At 39.5% G+C, this 21,871-nt stretch overlaps 1 protein-coding gene and 1 pseudogene across 2 annotated transcripts; one reads left to right on the top strand and one right to left on the bottom strand.

Annotated features, from left to right (window-relative positions):
* Positions 1-2,145: 2,145 nt before the first annotated feature.
* Positions 2,146-16,254, bottom strand: CD3G (CD3g molecule). 2 transcript variants are annotated; one of them, XM_045839189.1, is made up of 7 exons: positions 16,112-16,254; positions 5,661-5,684; positions 5,000-5,221; positions 4,275-4,406; positions 3,380-3,423; positions 2,929-3,012; positions 2,146-2,325 (listed from the first exon to the last, which is right to left on the bottom strand). In XM_045839189.1, the coding sequence occupies exons 1-6, from the start codon at positions 16,164-16,166 to the stop codon at positions 2,947-2,949; spliced, it is 543 nt and encodes a 180-aa protein (XP_045695145.1). In that variant the 5' UTR covers positions 16,167-16,254; the 3' UTR covers positions 2,146-2,325; positions 2,929-2,946. The 2 variants fall into 2 exon arrangements, with proteins under 2 accessions (XP_045695145.1, XP_045695138.1); XM_045839182.1 differs by lacking the exon at positions 2,146-2,325 and having other exon boundaries at positions 2,441-3,012; positions 16,112-16,253.
* LOC123818848 lies at positions 11,649-12,761 on the top strand (annotated as a pseudogene).
* Positions 16,255-21,871: the final 5,617 nt, after the last annotated feature.

Below are 21,871 nucleotides of genomic sequence, written 5' to 3'. Positions count from 1 at the left end.
AACATTCAATACAGTGTACAGGTGATATGTTGTGGAATTGTGAACTCAAAACCTGTAGAATTTTGTTAACCAGTGTCACTCCAATAAATTCACTAAAAAGAAAAGATTTAAATAAATATTTCATTAAAGATATGAAAATGTCTAATAAGCACATAAAATTGAAATTAAAGTCACAATAAGATACCATTTTATACTCACTGGAAAGACTATACTAAAAAACACAAGAGTAACAAATATTGGTGAGAATATGTGGAAACAGGAACCCTTATTCATTGCTGGTGGGAATATAAAATGGGACAGTCAGTTTGGAAAACAGGAATTTTCTTAAAGAGTTAATCATAAACTTTCCATATAGCCTGGCAATATTTTGCTTCTAGTTATCAACCCCAGATAAACAAAAAAATGTGTCCACACAAAGACTTGCATAATATTGTCCAGACCAGCATTTTGTATGATTCCATTTAAATGAAATATCCAGAAAAGTCAAATTTATTTTTGTTTATTTTATCCTCATCTGAGATTATATTTATTGATTTGAGAGAGAGAGAGTGAGTGAGAGAGAGAGAGAGAGACAGGCAGACAAGGAGAGAAGGAGGGAGGGAGGGAGAGAGGGAGGAGGAGAGAGAAGAGAGGAAGAAAAAGAAGAGTGTGTGTGTGTGTGTGTGTGTGAGAGAGAGAGAGAGAGAGAGAGAGAGAGAGAGAGGGGGTGGGGGAGAGAGAGAGAGAGAGAGAGAGAGAGAGAGAGAGAGAGAGAGAGAGAGAGAGAGAGAGAGAGAGAGAGACATTGATCAATTGCTTCCCATATGCACTTCAACTGGGGATTGAACCCACAACATAGTTACATGCCCTGACCGGGAATCAAACCCACAACCTTTTGGTATACTGGATACTCCAACAGAAAAGGCAAATTTAAAGAAACAGCAAAGAGATTAATGGTTGCCTGGGGCTAAGGGTGGGAATAGGATTGACTATAAAGAGCACAGGGGATCTTAAAAGAGAGTGATGGGAATGTTCTAAAGCTGCATTATGGTGATGGTTGTGCAACTGGATAAATTTACTAAAAATTACTAAGAACAGGTGAAAACACTTAAAATGAGTGAATTTTATAGCAAATTATACCTCAATACAATTATTTTTTAAAATGACACATATACTGTTAGTCATCCCATTCATTCTAAGAACAGATTGGAACCAATTTAAATGTCTGTCTATCAGTAGAGGATTAGTTAAATAAATTGTAGTGTATCTGTAAATGTGGGCACATTAAAAACAAAAAAGGAGCTTCTGCACAGGCTGGTGTGGTTCAGTGGATTGAGTGCTGGTCTGCAAACCAAAGAGTCACTGGTTCGATTCCCAGTCAGGGCACATGCCTGGGTTGTGGGCCAGGTGCCCAGTTGGGGATGCATGAGAGGCAACCACACATTGATGTTTCTCTCCCTCTCTTTCTCCCTCCTTTCCCTTCTCTCTAAAGATAAATAAATAAAATCTTAAAAAAAATAAGCTTCTCTATATGCTGACATAAAATAATCTTCAGGTTTCCTTAGGTAAAAAGTGTAAGATATAAGATGTATAGTATGCTATTATTTGTGTGAAAAAAGAAGAGAGAAAATGTGTTCTTAAGAATTTGCTCATTTATGTTTAGAATACTTCTGATATATAATACATTATACATGTTGTAAAGATATATAAAGCTAGCATGTTGTTTGCCTCTGGAGAAGGCAACTGGATGACTGCAGATGGAGGTGGAGGGGAAATGTTTCATTGCATATTCGACTCATGTGAATTATAACCTATACAAAAAGTAGGTAAAAGTGAAAACTTAAAAAATTATATTCAAATCGTGGGGGTTATTTACCTTATCATTTACCTTTTACAGAAAAATCACTTCTTAATAGGTGCTACTCTTGAAATACCATACATGTTTCTACTTTACTTTTATTTTATTTTTGAGAAAACCCAAAATTTGTTTTGATGGCCTTTCTTCTCCATTTATTGCTTCTGAAACTCTGTTTTATTTTATTTTATTTAAAAAAATTATTTATTTCTTTTAGACAGCAGGGCAGGAGGAAGAAAGAGAGGGAGAGAAACATCAATGTGTACTTCCCTCTCACATGCCCCCCACTGGGAGCCTGACCTGGACAGCAACCCAGGCATGTGCCCTGACCAGGAACATCAAACAGCATCCCTCTGGTTTGCAGGCCAGCGCTCAGTCCACTGAGCCATACCAGCCAGGGCTGAGTCTAGTTTTAGAGCTGAAAGTATCTCTGTAGGAGTGCTCCAAAATGTATTGCTTTGTTTCTGAGAACTGGATACAAAGTAGAATACCTGGATTAAAACAAAATACAATTGGTTCAGAAAACCAAATAATGCTTGGGCCCTGTTTTCCTGGTTGAAACTTTTGACTGATTGAGTCAGAACTTCAGACTGTTTGATTGGTTGGTTGAAAAGTTAATATTTATTAGTGGTTTTAAATAAGGACAGTTTTGCCCTTGAGGGGCACTTGAAATATCTGGAGATACAGTATTTGTAGTTTTCAAAACAGGGGTATTGCTGACATTTGGTGAATAGAGGCCAGGGAGGCTGCTAAAAACCCCACAATACAGAGGGCACAGGACAGTATCTCCACCACAAATAGTTATCTAGACCAAAATGTTAATGGTGTGGGTGTTGAGAAACACTTATATAGAATTAAGATTAATATTCAGCATTCTTTTTCTGAAAGAATTTAAAGATATACACAGCTTTCATATTTTCTTATGCCAAGAAAATTAGCAGTGGCTCTTGTGTTTTCAGAAATGGGCCTCTGCAATCACCTCCCACCCCTACCTGGACTTTATAGCTGCTTGGGGAAAGAAAATAAAATCAGCAGCAGTTGGCAGGGCAGGTGATGCAAAGGCACTGTCTTAGAAACGGTGTGGAAGGACATGCCTGCTCTGAGTGCGGAGCTCAATTTTTTCTCAGCTGGTTTCCTTGAAGGTGACTGTACTGGTCATCTTCCCGATCCTTCAGGGGCTAAAAAGGACAGCACAGTCATGAGCTCATTTCCCCCATCCTTTAGGAATTATTTGCAAGGCTTTAAAGTGGGTACTTAGTGGCCCTGGGGGCAGACAAGACAAGAAGATGAAGGCTCTGTATATACTTTCCCTCTCAATTTGTTCTTTAGTTTTTCTCACTAGATCCTAACCTCAATCTTGCTCAACCTTTCTCCTTATTTCATTCATTCTACCCAAAGTGATAAATATGCCACATTCTGGCATGTTCTAAGCAGTTTCTTATCTACAATATAGTATCTTCCAGATAACTTGCCTCCTGCTCCCATCCCAAAAGTTTAAATCACCACTAATTGTAGCAATGTCTCTATCATTCCCCAATCCCTTACCTGGTAGAGCTGGTCATTGGATAACAGGGTCTGCTTGTCTGAAGCTGCACAAAAGATAAATAAAACACATACACACAAGGTAGAATGGATAATAAATTTGATTATATTCATGCAATGGAATACTAATTGGAGTAAGAATTAGTGAAATACACCTACATACAAGAATATTGATGGTTGTCACAAGTATCTTGTTAAGTGAAAGAAGGCACACACAAGAGTACTTACTTATGAGTCTATGTTACAGAAGGAACAAAAACAGGTAAGATTAAGCAATGTTAGAAGTCAGGATAGTGCTCACTTTTGGGGATAGGTAGAGCCTGGAAATGACCACAAGGGGGACGTGTAAGGTGTTGGTAATCTTCTTAAACTGAGTGCTGGCTTAAGGGGTGCACTTGCCTAACTTTTAAAAAAAAGTTTTTATATATTTTATTTTTTTAGAGAGAGGGAAAGGGAGCGAGAAAGAGGGGGAGAGAAACATCAGTGTGTGATTTCCTCTCATACACCCCCAACCCAGGACCTGGCCCACAACCCAGACATGTGCCTTAATTGGGAATCAAACTGGGCATGCTTTGGTTTGTAGGCTAGCGCTCAATCCACTAAGCCACACCACTGAGGGCTATTTTTTTTTTAACTGTATGCTGGTGATTCATACACTTTTCTGTATGTATGTTTTACTTCAGAGTTGTTTTTTCAAACACAGAGGGAGCTGGATCTTGGGACAGGTAGTATGCTGTGAAAACACCAAGTGTCCTTTTCTCCTGACTACAGAGAGCCTCACCCAACCATGCACATTAGCAATACGTGCCAGCTCAGTCTCTTCTCTTGGGACTCTTTAGGTGGGAAGAAAGCAGAGGGTTGCAGGGGGTCTCATATCTCATCTAAGAACATCTTTTACCTCTTGACTGGTGAACTCCATCCTGTCCAGCAATGAAGTACACCCCAACAGCAAGGAAAAAAATGCTGATGATTTCGGCGAAGACAAAACCAGACATGGTGGATGCATTCAGCTCAATGCAATTCTGACACACTGTGAGGAAAGGGAGGGACAAACTTACTTCAGGGTGTGAAAGCTGCTTTTCTGAATATTTTTCTCCTGCCACTAGCAATAATGCCTTTGTCTAGTTAGGACAACAAGCTTTTCCCTCTGTGAGTTGTACAGTAAGGGAATTGTCTAGGAAGACCCCTGGCTATGAATGCAATGCTTCTTGATGTTCCTCTCTCCTCCAGAAGTCCTGGGGAAGTCCATGTAGACTTACTACCAGGGACTATGTGAAACAGAAGAAAGATTATATCCTCTTCTCCATGTTCAACTGCCTTCAACATCTCACTGCTGTTCACCTTGTAATCTCCTGTTTCCTCTATGCACCCTAACTCAGTTTATATAAATTGCTCACTGCACCAATACAGGAGTCCTACCCAAAGGTAAACCAGGCTTTCAGGACTGGCTATGTTTTACCAAGAAGCTGGGAGACCTGTCTTGTTATATAATCAAAAAGAGGCAAGCTAAGACTAAGAGAATTGGCTGTTTAGCATCTATTTTGTCACTCATTCTGGACAGGAAATCACCAACAGCAAGTACAGCTTAATTTCACAACAAACAAACCAGAGAGGATCACATACTTCTATAATACACTTGGAGTGTTGCAGAATTGTTCTTTGATCCTTGACACAAATATGTCCCTCGAGGGTCCTTCAAACTACTTCCCAGTTTCAATGTAGTTTTATTTGTCATTATTTCCTTTCCATCTTTAAACCATTTTATATTTTCATTTTTCAAGTTACAAGTCAGAAGTACTGAACCATCTTCTTGATTTTCATCCACTGCTACTACCATTGGTTCTCCTGAAAGGGGAAAAGCCATGGTCTGTTAAGGATTTTGCCTCTAAAATTCTCTCTACCCCAGGGTATCAGAAGAAGATCATTACAGCAGTGCTTCTCCAATTTTAATGTGTCCATGAATCACATGGGATGTAGTTAGAATTTCAGGTTCTAATTTAGTAGTTCTGGGGAGGGGCTAAGATTCTTATTCGTAACATGCTTCCAGGTTATATCAATGCTTTTGGTTCATAGGTAACATTTTGAGTAGTTCCTAGTTGCTAGTGTGCTGTTGTTTCTCCTCCAAGAATTAGACAGTTAATTGCTGGTCATGACTGGCCACTGATTTGGTTGACAGTGGGGAGATTTGCTATTTATCATACATTATCCCAGAACCACTGTTGTAGGAAGCCATATTTCCATAATTTCCTCAGATTTTGAGCATAGAAAGAAGCCATTTCCCTACCTTGTTTCCACTGGGCAATAGTACCTGTAGAGACAGAAGAGAGACAGAGGATCATCAGCTGGGCATGGAGTTATTCAGATGCCCTGAGGTATCATTTACATGGTCATTTGAGGTCAAGATGGAGAGAGGCACTAATCTACAGGAATAATGTTATCTAGACCTAGGTCCCTGAAATGTTAACATAAATCACCAAGTTAAATTCAGGGTATTGTGTGATAAAGAATTTGTCTGCTTTCTGTCATGAATTCCTGGGAGGGAGTTTCTAAACCCTTGGAATTTCAGGAGTGCCTTTATTATTCTTACTGGGACCTAGAACCATATATGTGTGTATACTAATGAGATGTTTCAGGATGGGGGCTGGTCAAGACCAGCCTCATGATTAGAGGATTGGGACTTCGTGCTCTGGGAGGGGAGGGCCTCTGGAGACTGATTTAATCACATGGCCAATGATTCAATTAATCGTGACCATGTAATGAAACTCAGTGGAGATTCTTGGTTGGTAAATACTTCAATGTGCCAGGAAGGTGACAGATATATTCTAATTCCATATGGAGAGGCACAGATCCCACCCTATGTGTCTTTTTATTTGGCTACTGCTGATTTTATTTTTATTTTTAAAATATATTCTCTCATTCTGTGAGTTCTCTCTTTTTAAAGATTATTAATTTATTTATTCTAAGAGAAAGGGGAAGAGAAGGAGAAAGAGAGGGAGAGAAACACTGACGTGTGGTTGCCTCTCATGCACCCCCTACTGAGGACATGGCCCATAACCCAGGCATGTGCCCTGACTGGGAATAGAACCTGCGACCCTTTGGTTTGTAGGCTGGTACTCAATCCACTGAGCCACACCAGTCAGGGCTGATATTATTTTTTATTTTTAGTTCTCATAGTTTTTATTTTTAAAATAAATTTTATTGATTATACTATTACAACTGTAATAGTTGTAATAGCACAATCAATGCCAATTTTTCTCCCCTTGATTCCCCTCTACCCTGCACCCTCCCCCCACAATCATTCCCCCACCTTAGTTCACGTTTATGGGTTGTACATATAAGTTCTTTGGCTTCTCCATTTCTTATACTATTTTTAATTTCCCCGTCTCTTATGTACCTATCATTTATGCTTCTTATTCCCTGCACCTTTTCCCCTATTTTTCCTCTCCCCTTCACCACTGATAACCCTCCATGTGATCTCAATTTCTGTGACTCTGTTCCTGTTCTAGTTGTTTGCTTAGTTCATTTTTGTTTTTTTTTTAGATTCAGTTGTTGATAGTTGTGACTTTCTTGTCATTTTGCCATTCATATTTTTGATCATCTTCTTTCCCACTGATTCACTGACTAACTGGCTGAGAGATACAAGGCCTGAGACCCTGGAAATGTATGACCTGTCTTTTTTTAAGGTATATTTTATTGATTATATTATTACAGTTGGCCCATTTTTTCTCTCCTTTATCCTCTTCTGCCCTGCAGCCCCCCTCCTGCCAGCATTCCCTTCCTCTTAGCTCATGTCCTGGGTCATACATATAAGTTCTTTGCCTTCTCCATTTCTTATACTATTCTTAACCCCTCCACTGTCTATTTTGTCACTACCAATTATGCTTCTTATTCCCTGTACTTTTCTCCCCCATTTTCCTCCCCTCCACTGATAACCCTCCATGTGATCTCTATTTCTGTGATTTCATTCCTGTTCTAGTTGTTTGCTTAGTTCATTTTTGTTTTTGTTTTTTAGGCTCAGTTGTTGATAGTTGTGACTTTCTTGTCATTTTACTGTTCATAGTTTTGATATATATATTTTTTCTAGATAAGTCCCTTTAACATTTCACAGAATAAGGGCTTGATGATGATGAACTCCTTTAACATTACCTTGTCTGGGAAGCACTTTATCTGCCCTTCCATTTTAAATGATAGCTTTGCTGGATAGAATAATCTTGGGTGTAGGTTCTTGCCTTGCATGACTTTGAATACTTCTTTCCAACCCCCTTCTTGCATGCAAGGTTTCTTTGGAGAAATCAGCTGACAGCCTTAGGGGAACTCCTTTGTAGGTAACTGTCTCCTTTTCTCTTGCTGCTTCTAGGATTCTCTCCTTCTCTTTAGTCTTGGCTAATGTAATTATGATGTGCCTTGGTGTGTTCCTCCTTGGGTCCAACTTCTTTAGGGCTCTCTGAGCTTCCTGGACTTCCTGGAAGTCTATTTCCTTTGTCAGATTGGGAAAGTTTTCCTTCATTATTTGTTCAAATAAGTTTTCAATTTCTTGCTCTTTCTCTTCTCCTTCTGGAAGCCCTATAATTTGGATGTTGGAATATTTAAAAATGTCCTGGAGGTTCCTAAGCCTCTCCTCAATGTTTGGAATTATTATTTCTTCATTTTGTTCCTGTGGAATGTTTCCTTCTTCCTTCTGTTCCAAATCATTGATTTGTGTCTTGGTTTCTTTCCCCTCACTGTTGGTTCCTTGTATGTTTTTCTTTATTTCGCTTTGCATAGCCTTCACTTTTTCCTCCATTTTGCAACTGTACTCAATCATTTCTGTGAGCATCCTGATTACCAATGTTTTGAACTCTGTGTCTGATAGGTTGGCTATCTTTTTATCACTTAGTTCTATTTTTGGAGCTTTGTTTTGTTCTCCCATTTGGGACATACATATATATATATATGTGTGTGTGTGTGTGTGTGTATATATTGGGCTATATATATATTTGTGTGTGTGTGTGTGTGTGAACACCTGTTACATAGTAAGGGGAGGAGCCTTAGGTATTTGCCAGGGTGGGACAACCCTTGTTGCTGCATTGTGGCACTGTATGTGGGGGAGGGGTCTATGAGGGAACAATGCTGTTTGCTTGGCTCTCGGCGGGTTTTCAGTCACTTCTCGCATTACCCACAAGCAAATTAGGCCTTTCTGGTGCTGATTCCTGAGTGGGTGGGCAGGCTTGTGTATGTTCTAGGACTCTGTGGGTCTCTCAAATGAACTCTCCTGTGAGGCTGGGAGTTTCTCCCGCCTCCTCAATCCCCACTGATTTTTGAGACTTTCTTTTCCCATGCTGAGACTCTGGGTTGTAAGGTCTGTCTTGCTCACCAGTTATTTCTCTCTGTTTATTCACACACAAATGTGGGACCACCTGGTCCTCCAGCTGCAGCCTTGCCATGTTCCCTCTCTGCCCTGGTTGCCCATCTCTTCCTCTCCTAACAGTCTAGATGAATGTTTCTTCTTTAACTTCTTGGTTGTTGGACATCCATACTGTTTGATTTTCTGGCAGTTCTGGTTATTATTTGTTTTTATTATTTTTAAAGATTTTATTTGTTTATTTTTTAGAAAAAGGGGAAGGGAAGGAGAAAGAGAGGGAGAAAAAACATCAATGTATGGTTGCCTCTCATGTGCCTACCACTAGGGACCTGGCCCACAACCCAAGCATGTACCCTGACTGGGAATTGAGTCAGAAACCCTTTGGTTCACAGGCCCATGCTCAAACCACTGAGCCAAACCAGCCAGGGCTTATTTGTTTTTAAATTTGTTCTTGACCTTCTTTTGGTTGTGTGAGGAGGCAAAGTGTGTCTACCTATGCCTCCGTCTTGGCCGGATATACCCCACCTCACTTTAAATGTCAGGCAAAATTTCAGGGGCCTCCAGTACACCCACACTTTTGATGAACTGTATACAAATCTGGAGGGTTCTCATGACCCCCTCAAGTCTGTTAATTTGATAGAACAACTTAGGAAGGCAGTATACACAAAAAATGTAATTTTGCAATTTTTTTATTACAAAAAAATAAAATCAGACTTCCAGCCAAGATAGAGGTGTATGTAGATACACTTTGCCTCCTTGCACAACCAAAAGAAGGACAATAACAAATTTAAAATAAAAAAAAATAACCAGAACTGCCAGAAAGTTGAACTGTATGGAAGTCCAACAACCAAGCAGTTAAAGAAGGAACATTCATCAGACCAGTAGGAGGGGTGGAGATGGGCAATGGGGGTAGCAGCAGGAGGACCAGGATAGGCAAGGCAGCAGCTGGCATAGCAGGCTGTCCCATATTTGCATGTGGACAAACCGGGAGAAACAACTAGGGAGGGAGACAGATTCTGTAACCCAGGCTTCCAGTGCAGGGAAATAAGTCCTCAAAACCTCTGAGTGAAAAAAACCTGTGGAAGTTCAGGCAGCAGGAGAAATTCCCAGTCTCACAGGACAGTTTGTTGGAGAGACCCATAGGGTCCTAGACTGTACACAAAACTACCTACCAGGAATTAACACTAGAAGGGCCCAATTTGCTTGTAGGTAGAGGAAGAAATGTTTGAAAGCCACCCAGAGAGCTGAGCAAGCAACATTGTTCTCTTTCAGACCCCTCCCCCACATACAGCACCACAACACAGTGGCGTGGGTTGCCCAGCCCTGGCTAATACCTAAGGCTCTGCTCCTTACTATGTAACAGGCCATCAGAGACAAAAAAAAATATGGCCCAAATGAAAGAATAGATCAAAGCTCCAGAAAAAATACAACTAAGCAGTGAAGAGATAGCCAACTTATCAGATGCACAATTCAAAACACTGGTAATCAGGATGCTCACAGGATTGGTTGAATTTGGTTGCAAATTAGATAAAAAAACGAAGGTTATGCAAAGTGAAATAAAGGAAACTGTATAGGGAGCCAATAGTGATGGGAAGGAAACTGGGACTCAAATCAATGGTGTGTACCAAAAGGGAGAAAGAAATATCCAACCAGAAAAGAATGAAGAAAGAAGAATTAAAAAAAAAATGAGGAGAGGCTTAGGAACCTCCAGGACATCTTTAAATATTCCAACATCCAAATTATAGGGCTTCCAGAAGGAGAAGAGAAAGAGCAAGAAATTGAAAACTTATTTGAACAAATAATGAAGGAAAACTTTCCCAATCTGACAAAGGAAATAGACTTCCAGGAAGTCCAGGAAGCTCAGAGAGCCCTAAAGAAGTTGGACCCAAGGAGGAACACACCAAGGCACATCATAATTACATTAGCCAAGACTAAAGAGAAGGAGAGAATCCTAGAAGCAGCAAGAGAAAAGGAGACAGTTACCTACAAAGGAGTTCCCCTAAGGCTGTCAGCTGATTTCTCCAAAGAAACCTTGCATGCAAGAAGGGGTTGGAAAGAAGTATTCAAAGTCATGCAAGGCAAGAACCTACACCCAAGATTATTCTATCCAGCAAAGCTATCATTTAAAATGGAAGGGCAGATAAAGTGCTTCCCAGACAAGGTAATGTTAAAGGAGTTCATCATCATCAAGCCCTTATTCTGTGAAATGTTAAAGGGACTTATCTAGAAAAAATATATATATCAAAACTATGAACAGTAAAATGACAAGAAAGTCACAACTATCAACAACTGAACCTAAAAAAAAAACCCCAAAATGAACTAAGCAGATAGCTAGAGCAGGAGCAGAATCTCAGAAATGGAGATTACAGGGAGGGTTATCAATGGGGAAGGGGAGAGGAAGAATGAAGGAAAAGGTACAGGGAATAGGAAGAATAATGGTAGGTACATAATAGATGGGGAGGTTAAGAATAGTGTAGGAAATGGGAAAGCCAAAGAACTTATATGTAATTCATGACCCATGGACATGAATTAAGTGGGAGGCAGGACAGTGCTGGTGTGAGGGAGGATGTAGGGTGGAGGGGAATAAAAGGGAGAAAAAAGTGGGACAACTGTAATGGCATAATCAATTAAAATATATTAAAAATAATTTTAAAAAGAAAAAAGTCACAGACACAGACAATTGTGTAATATTTTCCAGGAAAAGGGGAGGTGGGAGGAGGTAGAGGAGGGTATCGAGGAATAAATGGTGATGGGCGGAGACTTAATTTGGGGTGGCGTGCACACAATACAGTATACAGATGATGTGCTGTAGAATTACGCATCTGAAACCTGTAGAATTTTGTTAACCAGTGTCACCCTGATAAATTCACTAAGAAGGCAAAAAAAAAGAAATTAAAATGAGAGTAAACACGTTCTGCTGGTTATAGCAGGATGAGCTCAATCAGCACTGAGTATGACCTGTGAGCTTCTACACTCTCTCCTGATAGAAGAGATTTTCAAGTTGAACATGCTATGAAGGCTGTGGAAAATAGTAGTACAGCTAATGGAATCAGATGTAAACATGATGTGGTCTTTTGGGTAGAAAAATTAGTCCTTTCCAAAATGTATGAGGAAGATTCCAACAAATGGCTTTTTTTAAAAAAAATGAACGAACATTCAACTTTTTAAAAAATTTCTTTTAAAGATTTTATTTATTTTTAGAGAGGGAAGGAAGAGAGAGAGAGAAACAGACAGACAGACAGAGAGACATCAATGTGCGGTTGCTGGGGGCCATGGCCTGCAACCTAGGCATGTGCCCTGACTGGGAATTGAACCTACGATGCCTGCTTTGCAGACTGCAATCAATCCACTGAGCTACGCCAGCCAGGGCTACAAATGGCTTTTTAAAAAATTTTTTCATTGGTTTTGTGTATTTATTTATTTTTTAATTTTATTTTAATCATTGTTCAAGTACAGTTTTCTCCCTTTTACTCCCAACCCAGCCCACCCTCCACAAATGGCTTTTTAATGTTGGAATGGCAGTAGCAGGTTTGTTGGTAGATGCTCATTCATAGCAGACATTGCAAGAAAAGAAGCTTCCAACATTAGATTTAACTTTGGCTATAATGTTACACTAAAAGATTTTGCAGACAGAGTGGTCATATATGTACATGCATATATACTCTATGGTGCTTTTAAACCTTTTGCTGCAGTTTCATGTTTGGGTCTTACAGTGCTGGTGCACATCTCTATATGATTGACCCATCGGGTGTTTCATATGGTTATTGGGGCTTTGCTATGGGCAAAGCCAGGCAAGCTGCAAAGACAGGAATAGAAAAGCTTCATATGAAAGAAATGACCTGATGTGGTGTTGTTAAACAACTTGCAAAAATAATTCATAGTACACAATGAAGTTAAGGATAAAGCTTTGAACTGAAGCTCAGCTGGGTTGGTGAAATAACTAAAGGAACACATGAAATTGTTCCAAAAGATATATGGGAAGAGATAGAGAAATATGCTAAGGAATCTTTGAAGGAAGATGAGTCAGACGATGATAATATGTAACATTTTTACTTCAGCATTTATTTTTAAATTTGTAATACAGTCCCAAACTATTTTGCCCCTTGGACTATTACATACCCACTGACCAGTTTTTATTACATGTTTGTCTTGTAAAAAAAAAATTAAGTGAAGATAGTTTTGTTGGTGACTGTGCCCTTAACCTATGGGGTCTGATGCTAGCATCAGAATTGTATTGCAGTCTTTGTAAGGGTATTGATTGTAAAGCCTGGAATCTCTTCTCCTTCAGTAGCTGAAGTAGTGTGTGTGCACTAGCTAAAGCCTTTAGAGGTGAGTTCAAAAATCTTCAGTTTTGATGATCCAGTTCTTGTAGAAACCCTGAATGTCCAGAGGAGTTAGCTATTCATGATCATGGTATCTCCCTGCCAGGTAGGTATAGGAATTAGCTATTTAATACATCCCAAATTTGTGTCCAAACCCTGAGTAGTAGAGTTGTATGGTAGAAGTACTATAGAGAACTAGCTCTGGAGTTCAATTCAATTGGATTTAATTTAAATTTGCTGAGTACTATTATGTTCCTATGTACTATTATGACATGATTAAGTAAAGCAAAAGAAAAGGGTAGTGATATGAAGAACTAGTTGCTGCTTCCAAAGAGTTTACAATGAGGTGGAAAAAACACATATGTAACTAATGTAATAAAACATAATTTATCATTTAGTACTTATATGAAAACATGTAAAACAGATGAAAACTATTGATTTTGCCCAAGTGTGAGTGAGAGGGAAAGCTTACCAGAGAAGGTGAGTGTTGACTGGGCCTAAAGAATAAGTAGGAATTCACCAGACAGAGAAAGACATTCTGGGGAGAAAGAATAGCTAAGGAAAGATATAGACTTGGAAAAAGACAAGATAGGTAATATGGTTAGAGGGAAAAATGGGGCATGAATCAAAGTATGATGAAAATAGTTGGAGTCAATTGTCTTAGACCTTCACACAAGGCTGAACAGTTTATGAGTAGTACCCATCATGTGCCTGGAACATAATAGGAACTTTATATTTGTTGAATAAATGCATAAATGAATAAATGAGTGAATTTTTAAAAGGCAAGACACACAGTTAAGCAGATTTCTCACTAGCTCTTCTCCCTGACCACCTGCTCACCATGGGAAGGACAAAGAGGACTCTCATTTTAACTCAGATTCCATAGAAAAGAGGGTCCAAGTGATTGCTGATATCTTTTAATCTTTTTAAAAAAGATTTTGTTTATTATTTATTTTCAAATATTTTTTAAAGATTTTATTTATTGAGGGAAGGGAGGGAGATAGAGAGAGAGAGAGAAACATCAATGTGCAGTTGCTGGGGGTCATGGCCTGCAACCCAAGAATGTACCCTGACTGGCAATTGAACCTGTGACACTTTGGTTTGCAGCCCGTACTCAATCCACTGAGCTACGCCAGCCAGGGCTGTTTATTTATTTTTAATGAGAGGGGAATGGAGGGAGGAAAAGAGGAAAAGAAACATCAATGTGTGGTTGCTTCTTATGTGCCACCCACTGGGGACCTGGCTCACAACCCAGGTGTGTGCCCTGACTGGGAATTGAACTGGCAACTCTTTGGTTTGCAGGCCAGCGCTCAGTCCACTGAGCAACACCAGCCAGGGCTGACATCTTTTAATCTTGCTTACTTGAGTTCTGCTTCCTTTTGGGACTTGAGAACTCATGTAGCCAAATTTCTTATGTTGCCTGCTGAGAGAACTGATCCCAGAGGGAGCAGGCATTGCCCAAATTCACACAGATCACTGGTGGCTGAGCTCAGATTTCTGCTCTACAGAAAGAGCTGCTCACACAGGCTTTCTGCATTGCCCCCAAACCTGTGTTATTTGCTTCTACTCCTTCAGAAAAAATTCTATACTCTCACTGACCTCTCTAAGTCTTCTACTCAACCATCACCCAGCTCAGCTTTGACAGGTGGTATTACCTCCCTCTTAGTTTGTTGAGAACATAGATACTGTAATGGTGCTTTCTCTTTCACCTTCCTTTCCATCTATAAGACTTTCTACAGCCAAGGTCATCTATACTTCTTTTCTTCTAGTCTCAGAGGGTAAGGTTGCCTTCCCTTCTGTGCTCTTGAGTCTGTCCTTTCAATATCAACCCCAGGACCTCACTCTAGTCACTATCTACTCCTTTAGAAATGTGCTCAAATTTCTTTCACACTCAAAAAATTTCTTCTTAGACTGTACTACCCTCCCCCTATTTACCACTATAACCCTCCTCCATTCTCACTCAAACTTCTTTAAAGAATAGTCCATAATTGCTTCTCTTTATCACCTTCCCTTCCCCTTCTGCTCATTTCCATTTGGCTTGTAATCACAGTATCCCAAGGAGACTGTTCTAAATCATCCATGAATGTTATTTTGCCAAGTTCCACAAACTTAAACTTTTAAATATATTCTTATATTAGTGGATCACTTCTTAATATCTCATACTGTCAGTGAATTTCTCCTTTGGAAGCTCTCTACTTCCATAGTATGCTTTGTTTCCACAGTATCAGACTCATCTGATTATTCTAGCTCTTTGATGATTTCCATATCTCTTTTCATGGATATTCTTTCTCTAGCTACCGCTTAAAGGTTGGTATCTTTACAGTTCCACCCTCAGCACCTATTCTTCATATCTAACATAATACTTATGTGATTTCAACAACTTTCATGGTGTTAGCTTCCCCCATTGAGTGGAGAACCATCTCTAGTCCCAAATGTAAGTATTGGCTCAGTTCATCCACTTCTAGATGGATATTTACAACTGAATATTCATACAGGTTTCTTATATTGCACCTTACACTCAATCTGGAAATACTGAAACTTATTTCTCTAAGTAGTTTATGATTTCTTTAGGGCAGAAGTTTATGATTTTTCATAGGGCAGATTTCTTTTTTATTTAGCTTTATATCTTCCTAGCTTATTACATTATAGGACCTCACTGTACTTGTTGACTAGTGATGGAACTGATCAACTGAATGAATGTTTCACAGATCTACTCCTAACCACAGCTCTTAGGTGAAAAAAAACAAAAAACAAAACCGTTTTCTTCCAGGATCCTGGCCTGTGTCCTTTTGGGCTACATTCAAACCTAAAATGGCGACATCCAGGTTCTCTCTCTAGCCAGCTAAGTTCTCTGATTTGATTTCTCAGGAAATAAGGACCTCATCTCTCTCATGGGACACTGCTTCTCTCTAATGGAGAATAGTAAGAGGCTTCATTTTTGCCGTTTTCTCTGAACTCTAAGGTAACAGCTGAGGTAGGCTCAAAGTCAGCAACCTCAATATTCTTGTCCCCTGGTGGCCTCTTACTCTAAGTCTTTCTCTAGGCTGCCAGACCCCCTAAGTGGGCCCTTACCTTGAAGAAGAGAGATAGCCAGGATAAGGCCAGCCAAATGCTTCCCCTGTTCCATGTCAGTCTCTGTTCTTCTCTCACTGATTGAAGCACTGAGCAGCCTCTATCAGCAGCCAGCCAGCCTGTGCAGTGGCTAGCCTGGCTCCACCCAGCATTCTTAAGGCTGGGGCCCCTGCAGGAAGGCAAAAACCCAGAGTCTCCACCCTCTGCTTCAAGTGTGGGCAGCTGGAGCCTCAGCAGGGCTGCAGGTGCAGATGCCTCTTGCTTTTCCTTTAAGGACTGAAGGGTGGGAGGTGGCGAGGAGGGAGAGGGAGAGAGTGCTGGATTCCCATCTCAGAGACTCCGGCTTTCACAGAGAATAGCATTGGATGCTGGGTAGTAAATGACATGGGTTCCTTTCTTTATGAGGGACATAATTGTCTCTGCCACCACTTGTTGCCAGTATCTCAGCCAGTTGGTGCTTGTTGCTAGTTGTTGCTAGAATTAATAAATTTAGGTAAGATTGCTCAGGTGCTCAGGGATGGAGCTCTGAGAAGAAAGCCACCTCTGTCCAGGTGCTCATTTAGGAAAATTTTTTACTGTTTTTTTTGAGATGAGAACATCAAAGAAGTGACTGCTTGGAAGGAAATAGGTAGACATTTCCATCAAGACAGGTCAGAGATATGGAAGCAGAAACAAGATTCTAAGTAGGTATGCTTTGCTTCTTTGCATGACCAAAAAAAGGATAACAACAAATTTAGAAACAGAAAAGAACCAGAACTGCCAGAAAATCAAACTGTATGGAAGTCCGACACCAAGGAGTTAAAGAAGAAACATTTATCTAGATGGGTAGGAGGTGTGGAAATGGGAAGCTGGGTGGAGAGCCCATGTAATGAGGTGACAGCTAGCAGACTGGGGAGTATGAGGCAGTGGCTGGCAGACTGGGATATTCCACGTTTATGTGCAGATAAGCCAGAGGAACAACTGGGGAGTGAGAAAGACTGCGAAACTGAGGATTCCAGCATGGGAAAATAAAGCCCCAAAACCTCTGGTTGTAAAAATCTGGGGAGATTGTGGTGGCATGAGAAACTCCCAGCCTCACAGGAGAGTCTTTTGGAGGGGCCCATCAGAGCCTAGACCATACACAAGCCCACCTACATGGGAACCAGCACCTGAAAGGGCACAATCTGCTTGAAGATAGTCAGGGAAGTGACTGAAAGCAGGGCAAGACCCAAGGAAGCCGCATTGTTCCCTTTCTGACCCCTCCCCTACATACAATGTCACAGCGCAGTGAAGTGGGTGGCCCTGCCCTGGTGAGTACCTAAGGTTCCTCCCCTTACTGTGTAACAGCTGCTCTGAGACAAAGAAATATGGCCGAAATGAAAGAATAGATCAAAGCTCCAGAAAAAGAACAAAGTGACAAGGAGAGAGCCAACTTATTAGACACAGAGTTCAAAACACTAGTAATCAGGATACTCATAGAAATGACTGAGTACAGTCACAAAATAAAGGAAGAAATGAAAGCCATACAAAGAGATATAAAGCAAAATGTACAGGGGACCAACAGTGGAGGGAAGAAAATCAAGACTCAAATCAATAATTTGGAACAAAAGGAAGAAATAAACATCCAATTGGAACAGAATGAAGAAACAAGAGTTCAGAAAAATTATGAGAGGCTTTGGAACCTCTGAGACAACTTTAAATGTTCCAATATCCAAATCAGAGATGCCAGAAGGAGAAGGGAAGACCAAGAAGTTGAAAACTTATTTGAACAAATAATGAAGGAAAACTTTCCCAATCTGACAAAGGAAATAGACTTCCAGGAAGTCCAGGAAGCTCAGAGAGCCCTAAAGAAGTTGGACCCAAGGAGGAACACACCAAGGCACACCATAATTACATTAGCCAAGATTAAAGAGAAGGGGAGAATCTTAGAAGCAGCAAGAGAAAAGGAGACAGTTACCTACAAAGGAGTTCCCCTAAGGCTGTCAGCTGATTTCTCCAAAGAAACCTTGCATGCAAGAAGGGGTTGGAAAGAAGTATTCAAAGTCATGCAAGGCAAGAACCTACACCCAAGATTATTCTATCCAGCAAAGCTATCATTTAAAATGGAAGGGCAGATAAAGTGCTTCCCAGACAAGGTAATGTTAAAGGAGTTCATCATCATCAAGCCCTTATTCTGTGAAATGTTAAAGGGACTTATCTAGAAAAAATATATATATCAAAACTATGAACAGTAAAATGACAAGAAAGTCACAACTATCAACAACTGAGCCTAAAAAACAAAAACAAAAATGAACTAAGCAAACAACTAGAACAGGAATGAAATCACAGAAATAGAGATCACATGGAGGGTTATCAGTGGAGGGGAGGAAAATGGGGGAGAAAAGTACAGGGAATAAGAAGCATAATTGGTAGTGACAAAATAGACAGTGGAGGGGTTAAGAATAGTATAAGAAATGGAGAAGGCAAAGAACTTATATGTATGACCCAGGACATGAGCTAAGAGGAAGGGAATGCTGGCGGGAGGGGGGCTGCAGGGCAGAAGAGGATAAAGGAGAGAAAAAATGGGCCAACTGTAATAATATAATCAATAAAATATACCTTAAAAAAAGACAGGTCATACATTTCCAGGGTCTCAGGCCTTGTATCTCTCAGCCAGTCAGTCAGTGAATCAGTGGAAATGTATGGAGCTCTTGTTATGTGCCAGGCACAAGCCAGGTGTTGAAAATATAGAAATGAGTCTCTGCCATCAGGTAAATTATAGTACAACTATGGTAGTGTAGGGAGTTTCAGATCCCCATTGGCTACAGAGGGAAAATGTCCATTTGTCTTTTGGGAAGGCTCAAGTCTGCCTACAAGTTAATCATATTGTTATTAATAACTATCTCTTATTGGGTACATATGATGTGTCAGGCATCATGCAAGCATTTTGTTCAAATTATTATCATGATTAAGGAGTACATTAGAGCACACCAAAGCAAATTAGATGAAATAGAAGATTGAATCAAGATTTGGGAGATAAGGTAGTAGAGAATACCTAATCAGAATGGCAAAAAAAATAATTTTTAAAGACAAGATAGTTTTTTTTTAGATAAGATAGTTTAAGAGACCTTGGGACAACATAAAACATAACAATATTTGCATCATAGGGGTACCAGAAAGAGAGGAGAAACAGCAAGGGATTGAAAACCTGTTTAAAAAAATAATGACCATAAACTTCCCTAACCTGGTGAAGGAAATAAAAATGCAAGCCCACAAAGCACAGAGTCCCAAACAAAGTGGATGCCAAGAGGCCTACTCCAAGACACATAATAATTAAAATGCCAAAGGCTAAAGATAAAGAGAGAATCTTAAAAGCAACAAGAGAAGAGAAGTTAGTTGCCTACAAGGAAGCAACCATAAGACTGTCAGCTGATTTCTCAAAAGAAACTATGCAGGTGATAACAGATTGGCAAGAAGTGTTCAAAGTCATGAAAAGCAGGGACCTACATACAAGATTGCTCTGCTCAGCATGGCTATCATTTAGAATTTAAGGGGAGATAAAAACTTCCTCAGACAAGAAAAAACTGAAGGAGTTTATCATCACCAAACCATTATTATAGGAAATGTTAAAGGGACTTATTAAGAAAAAGAAGATCAAAACTATGAACAATAAATATATATGTACCAACAACTGCATCTAAAAAGAAACTAAGCAAACAAGAAGAACAGAGACAGAATCATGGATATGGAGAGTGTTTTGATGGTTGCCAGATGGGAGGGGAGTGTGGGAGAATGGGTGAAGAGTTGAGGCAATTAAGAAGTACAAAAAGGTAGTCACAGAATACCCATGGGGATGTAAAGCACAGTGTAGGAAATGGAGTAGCCAGAGAACTTATATGCATGACACAGGGACATGAGCAATGATGGGGGGATTGTCTGAGGGAGTGGGAGGTGCTGGGTGGAGGGAAGCAAAGGGGAAAAATCACGACAACTGTAATAGCATAATCAATAAAATGTAATTAAAAGTATAATAAACATACACTTGGAGGAAAATAATAATGAAAAACTTCCCTAATTGGTGAAGGAAATAGACATACAAATCCAGGAAGTACAGAGAGTCCCAAACAAGATTAACCCAAAGAGGCCCATACAAAGACACTTCATAATTAAAATGCCAAAGGTTAAAGACAAAGAGAGAATCTTAAAAGTAGCAACAGAAAAGCAGTTAGTAACCTTCCAGGGAGCTATATGACTGGCAGCAGATTTCTCAACAGAAACTTTGCAGACCACAGGGATTAGCGTAAAATATGCTAAAATATTTTCAAAATGATGAAAGCAAGGGTCTACCCAACAATGCTGTCATTTAGAATTGAAGGATAGATAAAAGAACTTAGAAAAAAACTGAAGGAGTTCATCACCACCAAACTAGTATTACAAGAAATGTTAAAGAAACCCCTTTAAGAAGAAGTATATGAAAAATATGAATAAGTAAATATTGCAAAGAAAAATATCTCACTGAAAAGACAAACACATAATAAAAGCAGCGAATCAACCAACACTAAAGCAAGTACAAAGGTTAAAAGGCAAAATTAGGAAGATCATGTGTAATTACAATAGTAAATTAAGAGATACACACAAACACACAAAGGAAGAAACAATAATGGTAAAAACATAAATATGGAGGAAGTGAGTAAAAATGGTAGTGATTTTAGAATGTGTTTGAACTTCAGCAATCAACTCAAAATGGTTGTAGACATAAAAAGTTTTTATGCCTATAAACATAACTTGGTATATATGAAGCACATGGAAACCACCAACCAAACAGAAATACAAAAAATAAAGAGGAATCCAAACACAATGCTATAGAAAGGCATCAACATACAAGAGGAGAGAGCATGAGAATAAGAAAGGAACAGAGAAGAACTATAAAAACAATCAGAAATCAATTGATAAAAAGGCAATAACTATAGATCATAAAAAAGAGTAAAATCTTACCATTTACAACATGGATGATCCAAGAGGATATTGTGCTGGGTGAAATGAGTCAGACAGAAAGACAAATGCTGGATGATTTCACTTATGTAGAATCTTAAAAGCAGATTAAATAAACAAACAAAATAGAAACAAACTGATGGTTGCCATATGGGAGGAGGGTTGGGAGAATGGGTGAAAAAGGTGAAGGGATTAAGAAGTACAAATTGGTACTTACAAAATAGTCATGGGGGTGTAAAGTACAGCATAGGGAATATAGTCAATAATATTCTAATAACTATATATGGTGTTAGGTGGGTACAAGACTTACTGGGGAAGGGGGATCATTTTGCAAGTTATACAAATGTCTAACTACTATTCTGTACACCTGAAACTAAAATAATATTGAATGTTAATTGTAATTAAAAAATAAAATTAGGCAAAAGAACCCAAACGTTATCATGATAGTGAGGAAATTAGATTCTGAAAAATTCCGTGACTGGCCCCAGCCCATTGGGTAGACAGTAGTACTGGAGCTAGGATTCAAATCTCTGGCTGGGGGGCTCTAAAGCCCAACCTCCACCTGGTAAGTACTACTTAGTTTGTTGTCCCAAGCTGCTCAAGGAGGATATTGGCCAGGGTCCCAAGAATGACCAGTAGTGGGAGGAACTCAGCTGGTATGGGATGGGGCTTACAGCTTCTCTCAAGTTTTGAGAGGTGGAAGTTTTTAGGTGGTGAGTAAATGAAGTTTTGTTGTTCACAGAAACCCTGAAGTTTTTTGTTTTTCATCAGTGACTCAGGAAACGACCATTTTAATTCTCCTTTTACTTC

The sequence above is a fragment of the Phyllostomus hastatus genome, unplaced genomic scaffold (assembly GCF_019186645.2).
Source record: "Phyllostomus hastatus isolate PE091 unplaced genomic scaffold, TTU_PhHast_1.1 phas_contig_113, whole genome shotgun sequence".
Lineage (NCBI taxonomy): Eukaryota > Metazoa > Chordata > Mammalia > Chiroptera > Phyllostomidae > Phyllostomus > Phyllostomus hastatus.
The sequence above is the reverse complement of the archived record's forward strand: the minus strand, read 5'-3'. Positions and strand labels throughout refer to the sequence as shown.

Bases quoted from the DNA above. Each gene is read 5' to 3' on its own strand.
- CD3G (XM_045839189.1), bottom strand. From the start codon at position 16,166: ATGGAACAGGGGAAGCATTTGGCTGGCCTTATCCTGGCTATCTCTCTT. The intron at 5,222-5,660 runs GTAGGGAAATGG...TTCCCCTTTCAG, and splicing joins TATTGCCCAGTGGAAACAAG to GAGAACCAATGGTAGTAGCA. The intron at 3,013-3,379 runs GTAAGGGATTGG...TGTCCTTTTTAG, and splicing joins CCAATGACCAGCTCTACCAG to CCCCTGAAGGATCGGGAAGA.